General features: G+C 50.7%; 1 protein-coding gene across 1 annotated transcript; it reads right to left on the minus strand.

Annotated features, from left to right (window-relative positions):
* Positions 1–16,987: 16,987 nt before the first annotated feature.
* On the minus strand, positions 16,988–17,614 carry CkaCkLH20_02003 (uncharacterized protein; the record flags this gene model as incomplete). Its single annotated transcript, XM_038884722.1, has 2 exons — positions 16,988–17,158; positions 17,210–17,614. 2 exons carry the CDS (start codon positions 17,612–17,614, stop codon positions 16,988–16,990), a joined length of 576 nt encoding a protein of 191 aa, XP_038750422.1.
* Positions 17,615–17,858: the final 244 nt, after the last annotated feature.

Consider the following 17,858-nt stretch of genomic DNA (forward strand, 5'->3'; position numbering starts at 1 on the left):
ATTCCTGTCCGCCGGCAGCCAAATCCCGGTTCAGCAGAGTTCACCCCCCCCCCCCCCCCCCCCCCCCCACTCTAGAGGATGAAGGGAGAATCCTCCCTTGGGGCCAACGCCGTCGATGGGAGAAACCGAGCATCCGAAGTCGCCTGCATGGGGGCGTGAGGTAGAAAAATGAAGGATGATGAAGGCAAAGACGATCAACTTTGTAAGGAGACTGGATGAGCCTCGCTGATTGATTGATGTCGCCTGCTAAAATTCGTGTGATCTTTTGCCTTTCGCCAACCAGCCAAACGGCTCGTCGACCGAGCTTCCCACCTACCAAAAAGGTAACAATCGCTCATGTCGTCGGCGCGGGCGAATTATCTTCGCTCAGTGATTTGTATGAACACACGCGCGCTCACCTATTAGGCTGGGCTCGTACCAACTGAAGGGATCTCCGATTGTACGTAAATCGCTCGTAGTATGAGTACTTGAACTTGTCGCTTCCTTTTTTTTTTTTTTTTTTTTTTTTTTTTTTGGGTCGCCATATCTGGGTGCTGGTGTTATTGCGGGCATTCTTTCCGACGCGAGGCGCAACGTGGCTGGATGGACAGAGCTCACCACTTTTGGTGGGGAAATGGTGAGGTCTGTCCATTGGCGAAAAGTGCCGTTCCCATGGGGGAAAAAAAGAAAGAAAAACAGAAAGAAAGAAAAAGACGGCAATTCAAATTAAGGAGTCTATCCATCAATTTACTGCAAGGCATGGCGTGACTGGATGGACAGAGCTCACCACTTGTGGCGGGGAAATGGTGAGGCCTGTCCACTAACTAAAAGTGCCATTCCCACGAGAAGAAAAAGAGAAAAAAAGAAGAACAAAAACGGAAAACATAAGTTCGAACTCAGCAGTCTGTCTATCAATCTACTGCGAGGTACAACGTGACCGGATGGACAGAGCTCACCACTTTGAGTGCGGAAATGGTGAGGTCTGTCCACCGACCAATCGCCCTGTTCCCGCGAGAGAGAAAAAGAAAACAAAGAAGGGCAAAAGTTCAAATCAAGCAGTCTGTCGATCCATCCGCTGACTAGATTTCAACCGTTCTCGGAGGGACTGTAGTGAATCCGGCGCGCCGGTCTTCCTCCGGGGCTCCCCCGGCCCCCTCCCGGTTCCCCTCCGTCCTCTAGTCCCTGACATCACCTCACACTCAAACCCTATATACCTCGGTATGCTCAGCGTACGTCCTCCAACGCATCAATCACACCCTTCCTCCTCGTCCTAACAGGAAATATCCCAGGATGCCAAAATTGAGGGACGAAATGTCACGCTGTGCTGACGGTCGTAATTAACCATTTTTCCACTGCGGCCTGTCCAAGTCGAACCGAGCAGCCCGTAATATCCGTCGAACGAGGCTGTGGTTTGAGCATGTCATCAATTCCGTCCCAACCAAGGCTGGTGACTCAGTTGAACTTCTTTCTGTCGTCTATTGCTGGAGGCAACGCGCGTGGGGGTTGATTGGTTCAGTGAGTGACCGATATGTTGGTCGGGCCGGCCATAAGCCCGCGGCGAGAACCTCCGAGGCATGTGATCATCTGCAAACGACGAGACCGAGAGTGAAAGTGAGAGAGAGAGAGAGCTTCCCGGCCGCGACGCGATGTGGTGTCGATTGACTCTGGCTCACAATGCGTGAGTCGTGAAAATGCCCTCATGTCCAAGCCCGCCTCTGGCGGCGGGCAGGCGGCGCTTCACATGTCCTTTCTCGGCCGGTGACAGTTTCTGTAGTAGTGGCCGACAGATTCCGGCGGTCAAACTGCTTCTTCACCACATCTCGGTCCTTCACTCTCTCGCAGGGAACAGGTCTGGGCATGGAGAAGAAAACCCATAGGGAAAGGAAGGATGCGCTGTAAACGGACACATCTGACCACGTCTCGATTTCCATAGTTCTTCCAAATAGGAATCGGTTGTCTTATGTTTCCCCCAGTGGCGCAGGTCAGTGACCCCAGCTTCGCGACGGTGTATGGTGCAGCATCATTCGAGACACATAATGAAAAGGACGGGCGGAAAGAAGGGCTGCGGTGTGAATACCGCCACACTCGACAAGTATCCCGTCCTCGGTACTGCACGCCGATCTCAGCCCGTGTTATTTTCGTCACTCCCACCCGTCTATCCTCCCCGCGCGTGACGTCTTTCGACTTGGGAAGTAGGGGGTGGTCGACTTAATGCAACTGTCAAGGCCACCCACATTTAAGTATAAGTCCAAACGGACTAAGAAACAGAGGGTAAACGGCATTGCAACGTGGGGTTGATTGGTGAAGTCTCGACGTCCATCACTAGACCTAGACTTCAACAGTGTACGAACCAACAGGACATGAAAGGAAGCGAGAGTGCCGCACATCCCCGCAGCGGCGCGGAAGGCATCAAAGCTCATCGCCGCCAAAAAGGGCAATTCATATACTTTGAGGCGTAGCCGTCGCTAGGTTGGTCAGCTGAGAGACATAACACAGAGAGTGAGAGTTTGTGTTGGTGATTAGGAGAAAGAAAGACTCGAGTTGCAGCGCATGCGATGAGATGATGAAGCTTGAAGCTGCAGCAACAAAGAGGCGGCAATCAGGGGTCAGTCGGGTTTATAGCCACTGACGAGGTAAAGAAAAAAGAGCCGACTGGGCTGGCTCACCCCCTTCCCCCAAATGTCATCCACCCGTCATTCCCAGCTTCCATCTATTTGGGAGAAACTTCTTCTTTCGAATGTTCGAAGGAGGAAGAAAGAGGGGGGAGAGAGAGAGCAAGTGAATGTATGTTCAGAACAAATCGAAACGTGAAGGACTTGATTTCTGGGCGGGCGGCGTGTGGACATTGTGTTCGTCTACGAAAATTTAACGAGGGATAAAGATTGAGGTTTCAACCATCTTTGAAACCCTCAGGTTGCAAAGGAATACTCCTCCGTCTGCAAACGGATTCAGGTTCCGTTAAGCTTGTTAGTCATGGGGACCAACAACGACACGACGTGTCTCTCCCTGCAATTGGCTTCCGGGACAGCGGCAAAAAAAGGAGTTGAAAAGTGTATTGTCAAACCAGAACCAAGATGTTGAAGAAGGACAAAATAATTGATATTTTCTCAAGACCTACCTTGTTGACACGCTTCCTCCCGTTCCATCCAACCCGGGAATCGCGATTCAGTTTACCAAGTCCCCTTGGCCATCAACTGTTGAAAGAGTAGCATAGCGCATATTTCGTCGTCCTCGGTTACCATCTTCCTCTCCTGCCTCCTCATCTCGCCGATGGAAGTTGGCCTAGGAGCATAAGACCAGGTCTCATCGACACATCTAGAGATTAGAGAGGCAATATCTCACCCAATAAAGAGCAAAGTTCCGTAGAATCTTCGTGGAAGCGTACTCAAAGTGCGAAGGGACGAGCGCTCGGCGAGGGAGTGGAAGCTTGCGCGATGTAGAGACTGTACGTCAGTATTCTATCCGTCTGCTCAGGAATTGGGAGGGACTCAGGGGATCTCTGGTTGGGTCGTGACCATCGGCAGAAGAATACAAGTGTGAAGACGTTCATCCGGGCCATTATCGTTATTATCTTCAGCCTTCGCTCTCAGGTGGTGGACCAAAAGGCTAAAGCAAATCAGATAGGAGAGAGAACCAGAGCCGGTAGATGAGGCAGACCCTGGAATCAGTGACAAAATTGAGGTAATGTGTACGAGTTCGTAGTGGGCGCATCAGTGCGTACGCCTCTTCCAAGACGAGGCGAGGTTAGTACAGCGCCAAAGTACACAAAGGAAACTAGTCGAGATTCCTAAAGTAGATAGTATATAAAAGAGTCAGGGACTACGTCATGAGGACTATCAACCATTGCATCCTACAACGGCTCCAGGAAATAGTTAAGTGACGTCCAGCCTAGAAACGAAAACTAGAGAATTAGACCAAAGGACACACCAGGTCAAAGGAACGGGAGACTCTGTGTGTGTGTGTGTATACCTTGGTCTACTGGATTCTGCCCAGCTGGTCGACAGGTGAAGAAACTCAAATGGTATGTCGTCACATATTCCGATACAGAGCAGGTTTTAGAGGCCCTCTCTCAATACACTGAAATCACGCATTCAACCCCATAGACAGGCTTACGCTCTCCATATGCAATGCAGTCTTCCTGCGGCGGCCCCGATCCGATCTGTTCTGCTGGCAAAAGAAAGCGAATTCCCATCTCCGATCTCCAAGCGATCGAGATCAATACGGAGGTCCTTTTGGCTTTGCCGAGTATTTCTCCTCCGCCAATCTGAAGCGCGCAAAAGGGAAAATCGCCAGACCTGACCGACCTTGCGATGTGGATAGGGCGTTTGCACACTCGCAGAAGACAACTCTAGACGATAGGCACTCGGCGCAGCCGCGGTGGTGAGTGTATGTAAAGCGGTGCCCGCGCCGAGAGAGAAGTGTGCCAGGTTCTCCTGTTTCTCCAAAACCTAGAAAGCCGAACCCGTGACCACCAGACTTGGGACCTCCGTGCAGGTCCGCTCCGACCTCTCAAGGCTCTCAAGGCTCGGTTCGCTTTCCGCTTTCTCTTGAATCCTGGATTCTCGTCAACTTCACTCCCCCAAAACAGAGCCACGCCACACGCGCGTCCAAGCGCAACACAGAGGAGGAAGGCCGAAGGCAGCAGAAGGCCAAGAAAGGGCCCTGCCAGGGTTTGCGCTTAGCAGGAGACCGCTCAAACTCTTGGGTAACTTCGGTCTTCTTGGTCATGTCCCTGTCATCAGTAACCCCTCCTGCGCGTGTGGCCGAGGGATTCCAAAAGGCAGGTTTCGCCAACATGATTCGTTCCATTAAAAGCGTCCCGGAAGTTCCGCAACTGTGTGATCGGCGGCGGCGGCGACTGGTTGTATGGGGTGAGTGGCGGAGGAACTGGGCAACGTTATGGCGGAATGTTTCCGCTTTGCAATCCCAGGCCGGCACTTGCACGAAGTCGTTGCCCATCGCGGTGTACCTCTAGATAGAGAAGTAAATACGGGTGCGTTGATATCAAAACAGGGGTTGAACTGGGATCCGAGCAACGGAGAACACAGTGTCTAGCATTGCACCAGCCGTTGGTGTCGATGTTCAGTTGACTTCCGCGAGAACGTGGTGCAATGAGAAGACTAGGAAGATGCGTTCGTACGGGAGCAACTTCCGGCAGCTCGTTGAGTTGGTACTCTGCTTCTCGTCATCTATCTCTTTAACAGTCCCGCTTGACAAATGGAGATCCTCGAAAAGGTTAGACCGCCTCGCATCCCAAGGCGCAGGTTTACCAGCGGGCACGGAGCAAGGCGGAAGATCAGGATGGAGTACTTGAACCTCGCACGCAGCGTCTGGCTTTGACTTGACGGGGCAAGATTCCGCCGCTAATGAGCAAATGTAGCTAGGCCCGTGTCAAGTGTGCCCAGCTCACGCACGCACGCCTTTTGCATCGAAGGCTGAGTAGCTGTCCGTCCATATTGATTTCACAATTGATGAATATGACACCACGAGACCCTTGGTCTGAAAACGGGCTCTACTTGGCCGCGTTCAAGCGTAAGGGCAGTCTGGTCCTGTATCGGAGGTCGGCGGCACTTGACGCCGGCCTTGCCAGATCCTGCCGGATCCTGCCAGGCGTGCGCAGTGGCGGCCGGGCCGACAGTCTGGGTCCCCCAAATTGCCCGCTTCGGCCCTCGCGACCAGCCGACCGACTGAGCCCGTCCGTCGCTCGTCCATTTCGGAGCCGCAGGGCAAGCGGACAGCCTACATGGGCGTCCTCAGGCACACAGTGTGTCCCCGGGGACTGCGCCGAAGGAGTTTTCCTGTGCGTAGTCCCCTGCGCTGCCCAGACGCCGGTTGGTGCTGCTTGATCTCCGCCGTGAGTGGTGCGCTACGGTTTACCCGCTGTCTAGGCAGCGTTGAAACAAAGTCGTGGAGACGAGAAATTGGATGAAACGACTCAGGTCGCTGACCCAATCAAGATGGGCGATAAGGACGAATAAGGCAGGTAAATCATCCGATGACTTGCTTGCATGACTCGTGTAGCGCAGCCAGCCCGGATCCAGATCATTGACAGACAGTCTTAAGCCTCCCTATGCCCCTCTTATATATTACCTTTCCTATATTAGCGCTATTATTTAATAAGAGGGGTTAAAGATTATACCTAATATATTAATAACTTACTACTATATATCTAATTAGTATTAATACTACTTAATTACCTCTATTAACTTTATCCTCTATTTTAATATAATATTTACTTTTAGTCTTATAACTTTTATAATATTATATATAGCGTTATTATTAATATATATTAGAATTTTATTAAATATATTTTTAATTCTTTATAATATATTAATATTATTTATAAATAATATAGTAATAAGTTTATACTTAAAGAATAAAATTTAAACTCTTTATTAATAAGAGAAGTTATTATAAATAATTATAGAATATTAAAGCCTCTTAATATTAAAGAAATAGTTAATAATATTATAATATAACTAAAAGTATATTATAGCTATATTAAGGGGGTAATATTATAAATAATTATAGCTTATAATTAGATTTATATTATTAAGAGAAAAATAAAAAATAGCTATAATAAAAAGTAATAAGGAAGAGAGATATTTAGGAAATAAAAATAAATAATAAAAATAAAGATATAAAATAATTATCCTTATTAATATAAAAGCCTCTTTAAATAGAAATAATTTAATTTATCTCTATAAAGTTCTCTCCTTTTTAAGGTTTTTAATTATTACCTTAAGTAAGGCTAAATTCTATAGTAGTTTTATAGTAGCTTAAAAGCTTATTAAGAAGCTTTTCTAAATATTAAATATTAAATATATATTTATTAGGTATAATAAGATATCTATAACTAGATTATAAGGGTAGCTATATTACATTACGCAGTATATTATATTTATTTATTACTATGCCCCTCTATAGATAGCTCCTCCTAATATTAACCCTTACCACACGGCTCGCCGTGTTGCTCGCTCCCTAGCATTTAACGACGCAAGAGCAGTATTCTCAACATGACAGCCGTCGTTATTTGCCTGAGCCATATGTCTGGACTGCTTTCCCCAACACTGCCAGTGTAGCATAGTCATAAGAACTCCAACTAACTAATACTTTCACTTCCATTGCCTTCCACAAAATCCAAATGAATGGCCTGACAGCACTTGTTCGGCCCCGAGGCAAAGTAGCCCCGCGGATACAGTTGCCAGGCCACGGCTTGGTTTGAACCAACCCGTTGCTTTTTGTGTCTCCGGAAACAACCCTTGTCTCGGGCCATGACGCCTCAAGATAACATGCATGTACTGGTGAAGAAAACGAGTCAAGCAAAGATCAAAGTCATTGCGAAGAGATGGCTGTTGTGGCATGACATGTCCTTGGTTCCTGCCAGCCTTGTGCGCCATCCAGTGCCCATTCAGGGTAGAGTGCACGCAACGACCCAGCGGAGACACAATTGTTTGATGAGATCGTACCATATAAACGGCATCAGAGACAGAATATTGATGTAGATGACAAGAGGTACTTTAACTGGAGGATAATGAGTGCGACATTCATGGCAAGTTCAAGGGTATTGACGTCAGATACCCGGATGGGAGGCCAGTCAGGGCAGAGTATTGAAGACAGTAATGGAAAGCAAACAGCTTAGAGAGAAGCAAAGGCTCTCGTAAAGGGGATCAAATGGTGTTGGATAGGTTGAATATTTACCATGCCCCGGCAAGGAATCACTCTGTTGGAGTTCGGTGCAATTTTAGCAAACACCTCTGATATCTTCCCTGGTGTTGAGGCAATAAAGTTGGGAAATGATCACTCACACTGTCATCGAGTTCAGTCGTGTTGGCAATGTTTTCGAACTTGTCTTGATACTCCCCTTGAAAGCTTTTTTAACGCCAACCCGTTCTTTTGGAATTTGCGCTGCACTCGAGAAAGAAACTAGTGTGATGGAAGACTTGTCTCGAAACGATGTTTGTGTGAAGTGTATCAAAGAGCTTAGTTCTCAGCATGTGAGGCGTGCTTAAAGGTGGTTTGCCATTGTCCTAGTTTCAGGGACTTCGACCGGCGACAACAGCGTCCTGGACACGGCTGTAAAAGATGTGAAGAGAGTTGCATATGATATATCGTGTCTTATATAGAAATTGATTCCCTAAGGCGTTGCTTGATACGAGATGTTTCTTTTCCGCAACTCGCGATGACCTCACCCTCTTTATGAGGAGCCATGGGTGGCGTAGGCTATGAGAAGAGGTGATTTCAATTAACACGTCAAACGCCGCGGAAGACCTGTTCTCTGGTGGGTTGAAGGATGAAACCTGCTGAACGCCAGGAATGGGCGAGGGTCGAGACCAGATATCAACAGTCAGGCTCGACGCCAAGTAGTGGAACGGGCGAAGTTTACCGTGGAAGCCGGTGATTCGCAGATGACTGTGGTTACTTTCGCTACTCACGGAGTTATTCACCCCTTTCACGCGTAGGTCAGTATAAGAGTTGCGGTGCAGTGGCCTTGATGATGTTGGCATTTTTGCGGGCGGTGAGCACCCACGGCAGCTGGCGGGGAAGATCGACAGTGACGGCAGACTCCATTTGAAGCCGCCAAACAGTGCGCAGCGGATGTCCATGTCTCAATCAAAGATGGAGGAGGGCCTCAAAGAGCCATTTTGAAATCGCAAAGGCGGCAGATCGATGTATAGAAGTCTGAACCGACACCAGGGAAAAGCGGTCTGACATAGCCTCTAAAGCCATCTCAATCAACATGAAAGCAAAACAATATCCCATCCGCAAGGCATATTATAAACTAACTAATAACGAACGATGCGGCTGAACTGCCGTCATGGTACAACTTAATAAGGATCTTCCAACCTCCGAAGAAGAGGGGATGCAAGACGAAGCAGGGTCTCTACCACCTCCACTCTCGAACATGGTCCTCAATTCCATACTCGTGGCCTGGCTGGACTCACCGTATCGACTACGTGCCTTCTGGGCCCCTCTGTTCCTATAAAGACCGAAACTCATATCATGGGACTTCAGCGATCTGCCGGCCCGGCCCGGGCATGTCGAGGTCCAGTGCGAGAAGATAAGGAATCAGTACACTGGCCTGCTGAACAAGAAGTAATACCATATTCATACACAAGCATCCTGGTAGGCTTTCTCGACATCCGACATATCGCAACCGCATGAGTCCTCTCGATATGCCAATAGGCTCACCCACTTCCGCCAGACCATCCACCCGTACCCATATCTAGACCAATACTGAAATTCTGCCAAGAGCTTGTTTTGTGTAGACTCAGGTCTGCTACAGGCGTGGGATATGCTCAGGAAATCTCCAATAAGACTTCGCTTTGGTGGAAGTCGTCCTGTCGGCACTCAACCTCGACTATGAGTAGTTATTGAAGCGTCTTCGCGCTGACTAGACTCTTCTCCGTCTCTGTAGTCCACGTTTGCCTCTCTGATGAGGTGTGTTTGGATGCGGCTAATGCTTTGTCTAGGATACCCTTGAAGAAAGCGACGTTACCGTTGGTTGCACGCTTCTTAAAAAGGAGGGTTACAGGTTGATTTAGCTAATGACTCAATCGGGCTAAATCCAAAATTGAGCATAATGCCTTCGTTGATTCGCTTTATTACTTCGGCAACAACTTTCCTCTTGTGCTTCAGAGTCGATCGAATAGTGTTGAGGAGCTTTTGGGGTCCGGGACAAGCTGCACCGACAAGTCTGGAAATAGCGGTCTTAGATCTCAGATTGTAATTTGTCGATGGCCAGGTCTAGCTCTGGCCTAGCTTGATTGGAACTTCCGTCCTGAAAGTCAACCTGTTGAGCAGAAGCACTGGAAAGAGGCTTTGGGAAATCTTGGTGAGTCATCTTAATATCGAATTGCGCCAGATGACTCTGCTCGATGCAGATGGAGATTGCAAGGGCAAGGGCAAAAGTGCCGCTGCTGTCTCGGGTCTTTAGTCGGTAGAGCACTATCACGGAAAGGATCAAGATTATCTCGTTGACGCGGTGATGTCTTTGTGTGATGTGATGAAGGCAGGCCAGTGATAGGTAGGTAAGCGGCTGTCCAAGATCGACCAGCTGTCGTGCCTGAATCCACGGCTCAATACGGGCTTGGATCATACTTCGCTCGGCGGCAGGCTCCAGCGTATCAAAAAGGTCAATATGTGCTGAAGGTCGATCAAGATCCAGCTACCATCAGATTCTTGCCGCAGCAGAACGAGGACGTTGTCCGGACGGCACGCTGAAACCTCTTGTTCTGCACTTCGTTCATTTCGATGAGCAACTGCCCAAGTTTTCCCACGTCAATGATGTGGAACGTTAGTTTGATTCTATTGAAGGCCGTAGGAGCATCGATACAGGTCCCAGGTTTGATGACACCAAGGCCTTTGCCGAGAGCAGGTTATACCATCGTGTCGCAAGTCCGGAAGTGGAGTGGATTCGTCTTGGGGTCGAGATGTTTCCTCTATGAGAAAGGTATTTAGCTGGTAGTAACATTTGGGGATGTGCGGTATTTGTTGACTTAAGCGGGGGTTGGTTTTTAGCTGACGTTGAGACGATATGCGTCAGCATGCTTAGAGACGAGGCAAGTAGGGCGTTCCTTCGTGCAGATGGCGGTGGGGTGTAATCACTTGGAACACTAGCCGCTTGGGCAACTCAAGCGGGAGCACATCCATGCCTACGGCTTTTGTCAGGTCTTGTGTGCAGATGCCGCTATCTCGGGGTTGGACAATAGATGCTCCACGTCGCTCGGTCGAGCAGCGTCGGACGAGGCGTAGAACATTCATCTAGCGAGGATATCTGTTGGCGAGAACGGCCAGATCATCGAAGAACGGCCGACCTTGGTCCAGTCGAACCCATCAGGCGATGGCGTCGTTGACGTTGAGTGCAATATCGATATCTACTTTGCTGGAGTCGTTTATGCTTGGGCGGGGTGGCATCGTTGGGTATATCCTGAGTGATGGCAAGCGAGAGGAAAGAGACAAACGAGGCCTCTTTGAGCAGGTTGGCCGGGTCAGCATTGAGAGTGTCGATGTATTCCCCTGTGAGTTGAGAAATCTGGAGTGCTATGTTCATGAGTGGATGGAAGGATGAAGTCTGCAGTACAGTCTAAGCAGACGGGATAGTCTCTCATAGACTAGTATCCCTTACCAAGGTCTTGCCCCTGAACCCGAGGAGTGAGGTTCTTTATGCTACTATATGCGCGAGCAAGGAGTCTTATGCTTGGAGAATATCAAATTTGAACTGCATACTCATTAAACATGATGATCCAAACAAATATCGGCAATACTATGCACTCGGCCCGCCAAAGCCCGTCCAAAGTCCACGCGCAGCTCGACAACAATCTGGATCACAAGATTCATCCCTATTATTTCAGGCCCTTCAGCGTTGAACTTGCCACTCACTTTCTCTTCGCCCTCCTTCACGAAAGTGCCTGCACCTCATTGCCACCACCTCCGCCTCGCCGACCAATTCGGGCAACTGCACGCCTTAGAGTGTTTCCATCTGGAAAAGATCGCATTTTGGTCATACTTCTGCTTCCTGGTCTAAGACCATTTGCCTTGAGATATTGCCTCTCTGGTAGTCTGACGAGGACTGCTTTGCGATGGACCTGGGCCAGCAAGACATGCCACGTGGAAGCTGCTGTCTCGATTTCCCCGCCAGCTTCAATGCCTGACTGACCTTTTAACTTGTTAAGATCATTGCAGTTTGCGCTTCCTGACCTTGACGTTCATTATCTTTGCGACTATTCTGGCGTCCATCCTCTCTGATCTTGCTCGAAGTGATTGTTGGAACCACGCCAGATCTGCGTCAACTCAACATGAAACCCTGTCGACACAAACCACTGAAGATGGATAACGTAACAATGCCCTTGTTTTCCAAGAACCAGTTCATCTCTACGGTGCTGGAAAAGCTCCCAGCCCAAGACTCATTCATTGCTGGACTTGAGCTGCGGATACCAGGTTTGGTTTCCAAGTTGATCACGTCTGGAAGTCGCACTCTTCTGCATCATCGAGCGGAACAGAACGGGCCTTGAACAAGGCCTTGACTCGGCGTTGGCCATTCCCTCCTCATTACCTGAAGGTGCCTGAATGAAGCATGACGACGGCTGCAGCAGAGTCCAAGCCGTGTCGGCTTCTCAAATGTCTGGCCCGCCATGCCCGCCCAAATCCCCTGCGAGTCTCCTCGAAGCATTCTTTCTCATGTCCTGCGAGTTTCTACAGCCTCTAAGCTCTGTCCTAGTTCCAGCACTTGCGAAGGGGTACCAGGGTCCAACTTGGAATCCATGGAAATCATCATTCAGTAAGTATCAGGGGGAAAGGTGAGCCCCGCATTTCCTGCAGACATTGGACCAAATATCCATTCTCTTGAGATAGTGATGGGCTATTCTTTTAATGGTTTGAAAGGCTTTCGCTCATGCAGTCTGTAACTCGACTGTCCAGATCTCGAGCCCTGTTGGCATTGTCTCTTATGAGACACCAGGACATATGCCTCCGGTATCTGGGGCTGTTGGCCCGATGAGATGACGTTAACAGCATTATCTGCACGCTAGCTTGGCACGCATGAGGCCCCGACACCATATGAAAGGCCCCGGTTTCAACGCATGCTACCGGTATGGTATTCATAGGGCCTCATTGATTCATCATCTCAAAAGTCCAAACGGTTTCTTTTTGGAGATGACTAACATGTTGCTGGAGTCTGGGCGTCTCAGTATCGTCCCAGCCAGTCCAGACAGGCGCAGCGGAGAAACTCGTTGTGCCACAATTGCTTACACTGGCAGAAGCCCGTCATCGACCAAGTTTGGGCATCGATCTCCGCCGCTGCTGTCTCTCGTCGTTGGCGTTCGTGACGAGCATCTCCCACTAGGTGGGATGTTTTATTTTCTTCCAAATCTCAATGTTGCTACGTTGCAAGGAGACACTCATGGCACTTGCTAACTTATCAGCCAGTTGTGGTAATTTCAGACTTTCAGTTCATGAGAAAGAGTCGGTCATGGAGACCTCTTGTTCTTGAAAGAGACGTTCGTGATAAATCGTCGAGCGCTTCAATGAGCATCTCGAAGTCTACCATGCGGACCAAGGTCCGCATACCTGCAGAGATGTCGTTGTCTTGAGACGGGACCGTTTTCTCCGAGATTTCTCTACGGTATTCATCAATAATAAGTGGACTTTCGGATATGAAATGTGGAAGGGTCTCTGGGGGACCGTTCCGGGGCTGAATCTTATTTGTGGTCCGGCGACCTGTCGAGTGGCGATCACGCGGTTCGAATACGCAGTCTGGGAGAAAGCACGAGACCTGGCAGGTCGGTGCCTATAGTCTTTGATCTGATTTCGATGAGGGTCTATAGCGGGAAAGTCTCATTCATCCCTCTCCCCCGGTCTGGTTTCCGGGATCAAGAGTTTTGATGTCCGTGTCTTTCCATTCTCCAGCATCAAAACTGCTTACACCTAGGTCCTTAACCCCTAAATACATATTCTGCGAAGCCACTGGACTGGGCACTGGCCGAGGTGATTTGACTGCTGTTTCCCCTGCTGTGAAAACCCGTGCTGAGTGGGATTGGAACATCTTCAACATCCAAGTCCTTCAAACTCATTCATGAAACTATGTTCATGAAGAAGATCGAATTTGATGTGCCTCGAGGTAATTGAGGCTAGTCCCAAGCCGCTGGGGAAGGCTTTGAGAACGCCGTTCACGGTAAATAACGCTTCATGAAACGAGGTCAAGCCGGATAAAGCCAGATAAAATCCAAATGGTCAAGCCGTATCTTGCGTAACACGGTGAACAATATCCCGAACGATACTGGTCGCGTCGATCTGCACGACCTCTCTGCCATTCCCGAATTTCGCTATGGGCAGCTTTCTGGGGACGTTCATGCTGTTTCCATTGCTCTAATGGTCGTTGACGGGGACTCGAAGAGGAGATGAATCTCCGGAGTTGGCCGGTTTGGTAGACACACAATGCAAGAATCAGGCACCAAGTGGTCCGCCTTCAGGAAAAACGTTCATAATACGTTGGAAAGCTTCGCCTGCATCTTATCAATATTCATTTTACGGAATTGTCCCGCCGTTAACGAACGGTGGGTAACGTTGGCCCGTTTTCCACGCATGTGACGCAACGAGATGGATGGCACGAGAAATCTTGGCGAGATCACAAGCAATACCTTGAACAGCCTGTCTGGATTTGCTCCAATCGGTCATACCTCACGGGCTATGGACATGTCTGGGCATTTCTGTAGCATTCTTCGGCCCTGTATCGCTCCGGGCGCAGGCAGGCAAAGCATGAAGCGCGAAATCGGGGACCGAGTTTGGCAATGCCGTGTTGCCAGATCATGGGTGTGCAACTTTCGGGTCAGCTCCCTATTTCTCATCGATGGAATTTTTCATGGATCATTCCCAAATCAAACTCAAGATGGAGTGGATTCCAACTTGGTGGAAATCCCGAAAGGACATGTGAAACCGGGTTGGCGGGTCACCATGCATGTTCTCTGCCGTTGGACATCTCATCAACGGTATGGCTCATTGAATGGGTTACGCTTGATCTTGGACCAACGGCTATGGTTGTGAGCGGCGCCGGCTTTTCCTCCAGCGGTGGCCTGCCGACTCCGTCTCTCACAAAGGTAAGAACATCACGGCTATTAATCTGAGGCTGACAAGACCAACGATCTAGGTGACGAGATCCGGTCTTCAACCACATTATCGTGACCAACACGACGTCACTGGCCCCCATGATTCCTCCTGTTAGGCTAACACCCCGACATCTACGGCGCATGGGCGTACGCCGACCCGGATTCCGGCGCGGCGGGCCCGGCCGCCGACGGCAGACGAGATCGTCGAGCGGCGCCAACGAGACCTCCAGAATACGAAGCCGATCATGCCGCGTGGGCGGCCCGCCAACCAACCCTCGCAGACTCCGCCTGCGTGGCCGCATCTACTGAAGACGCGGAGCTGCTGCCTCCGCAACGCGTTATGGCCGCTGACCTTCAGGTGGAGTATTCCTCCCGGCTCCGGGATGACGATATTGCTGCTGCCTAACGCGCTGAAGTCTCCGCTGGACTTGAACTCGTGTGGCAGTGGATCCAAAGGACAGTCGACTTGGCGGTCCTTACGTCTGCGCAAATGGAACCCTCGCGGGCTGGGCACCGTTGTCCGGCCCGCGCGGACATCCGTTCTCGCGCTGAGCCTAGGCCCTGACCCGTGTATATCCCTGCCCGACCGACCTCTCAGTCCATAGCTTTGTAGGGGGCGGGTGTATCTGGACGCTGTATGTGGCTAGTTCCAATATAAACCCGGTCTAGTGGTGTGAAGAGTGGTATAGAGCGTTCATGGCTGCGAAGGCATATTCTATCTCCGATGTACTTGAGGTTCTCGGCATCAGAAATGTTTACTCATTGGGTATGGCGAGCCAAAACAATGAGGATAGCTGCATTGCATTGCGCAGACAATTGCACTAGTTCTCGGCATTCAGACGTTTCTGAATGGCGTCAGCGCATGACTGGCGCCGGGTTGGGACGTCCACGCCCGGTATGAGGTATTGGCCGCGCAAGAGGCGGGAACGCCAACCTGGACTCTCGCGGAGCACGAAGGATTCCTCGCTACAACAAAACGGAACAGCGGAGACGTCTCCCAGCCGGCCTCTGGCCCAAGCGGCGCGTACGCCACATTTTGCCGGCCGGGAAGAGGCATAGAGGATGGAACTCGCGCCGGACGCGACTCCTGCTGCGCTGAAAGCCATTCCAAACGCGCCGAGCGCCTCCGAGGGCAGAAAGAAATAGTTCCCATGTGCTTTCCGCCACAAGTGGGACCCCGCTGAATGCGCGCGACTTGAAAGGGCCCTCCATGGCGTTCCAACACCCAGCCGGACGTCCAGTCCCAACCGACGATCCATGTGGAGGATATTCGGATCCGGCTTCAGCTCCTTGAGTGGCGCCCGTTTTGTGTCCATTTGCGCTGGAAGAGCTGGCTGGAGCTGGAGATCGTTGTACCGGCTTCAATAACGGCTTGCACGCGCGCGCCGAGACCGCCCGGGCGCGTACGGACCCAACCCCGGGACATTCCGCGGTATTCCCCGGTGGAAAACGCCGCCGTCCGCGCTGAAGTGCCTCGCGGTATGGGGCGACTGGTTAGTCCGGGCCCCTACTCAGGGAGGTCCGCTCTGGAGGGAGGTGGTTGCGTTGTGGATGTCCTCCTTTTCCTGTGTAGATTGCCCTTTGTATAGCCAGTTACGCCGCTGACGTCGTAACTCTGGTGTGTGTGTGTCGTGATCCATGCTCTCGTGGATACATATCAACAGCAAGAACACGATGCTGGTCCTGCGACTTCGTGTTCTTCGCGTTCGGACGTGATATCGAGTGTCGTTTGTGGGGTCGCTACAGGGCAACCTCTGGTCCATGTCTCGCTAAATGGGCCGATGGATCACCGAGAGCCGTTTTCACGTATTCCTCCCTGACGTTTGCTTCACTGCTTCCAGGAACATGAGAGGAATCAGACGAGTTGGTGCCGGTCGAGGCCCAGGCTGGCTGCAGGTGACAGACAGCCGAGGCCACGAGTTAGCCTGAAAAGGTCTCGACAAGATCATGTTTATTGGAACGGGGAACATGCGAGCAAAGGTTTGAGCTGATGCCTATTGGTTGGGGGTTCGCACCTTGCGAAGCGTGAGGTAAGGCGAGTCGCCAGGCACAGGGTTCGGCATTGGACGTCATGCTTGGATTGATCACCGTCGGACGCATTCGTGCCAATGTAATTACGCGCAAGACGAGGAATTCGCGTACCGGACGAGAAATCTGAATTGTAAGCTACAAGTGAGAAGGAGCCACAAGGACATGGAGAAAATCGGTTCCAGTCGAGCAACAAGAGGTCTTCCGAACCTGGCTTGCGATGCTGTCCCCTCTTCGAATCCGTAAGCATGCCACAGTGACATTGTTTCTCCCTTTCGCCCTGACCAAAAGCTCCCTCGACACCATGTCGAGTGCTTGCTGAATGCGAAACCTTGCAAACGCCTTCCGCGCATGTCCCACCAAACGCGCCCGATCCTTCAAAGAATGAGACCAATCGAGGTTGCGGCCACGAGTACGAACAGGCAAGCAAGCATGGCCCGCATGCGAGCCGTGTCGCGGCGCTTGAAGTTCTCGGTACGGGCCTCGGGGCCCTTCTGGATCATCTCTTGATTCGGTTTGGTAATCTTGGCCAACCAGGCTGCTCTTGTCTGTCATCGGGAGGAGGGTTAGCAATGTGTCGAAGCATGGAACTCGAGTACGCAAAGGAAGACACAGACCTGCCGTGCAAAGACGACGTCTCTGGCGAGTTCCCTGGCCTGGTATCTGCCGAGACCACATTCGACCAAATATTCTCCCAGCTCAAACTCCGAAAGCGCATGGAGTTCGGCGCCAGTCCAGGCAATGGGGTGTTTCAGCGCAGTCTGGCGGAAGTCCAGAGCCCCATTGAGCCATCGGCGCGTGGACTCGATGTCGTCGCCTGGGTGAGGCAAATTCTGAGCCAGATTGGAAATGTGGCTGTTGAGCGAGTGCTCTGTCGTATGGTCGTTGACGAGGGGCGGCCAAGACGTGGTGAGGCCGTACTGTTCGGCCTGTTCCAGCGCGGTAGCATCTGCGTCGCGGGGAGGATCTAGGAGTATGTTGCGGGTGTTTTCGATGACCGACATGATCGGAAGCAACGAGCGCGGTGAATTCTCTGCGTTGTTGTGTTGGGTGGATTCGGATTGGCGACGGAGGCAAGAGAATTCGTTGCTTGAAAGTAGTCAGTGAGGTGGTTGGGATGTGGAAAAAAGAAGAATCGCATAGTCGACCCGAACTGGGCAGATTTGGATGGAAAGTTTTGTTTAAATCCCATTCGCCCGAGGTTTCAATGTCGGAAAGAACGAGGCGAAAGTTGCTGAGGAAGAAGGC

The sequence above is a fragment of the Colletotrichum karsti genome (assembly GCF_011947395.1).
Source record: "Colletotrichum karsti strain CkLH20 chromosome Unknown Scaffold4, whole genome shotgun sequence".
Lineage (NCBI taxonomy): Eukaryota > Fungi > Ascomycota > Sordariomycetes > Glomerellales > Glomerellaceae > Colletotrichum > Colletotrichum karsti.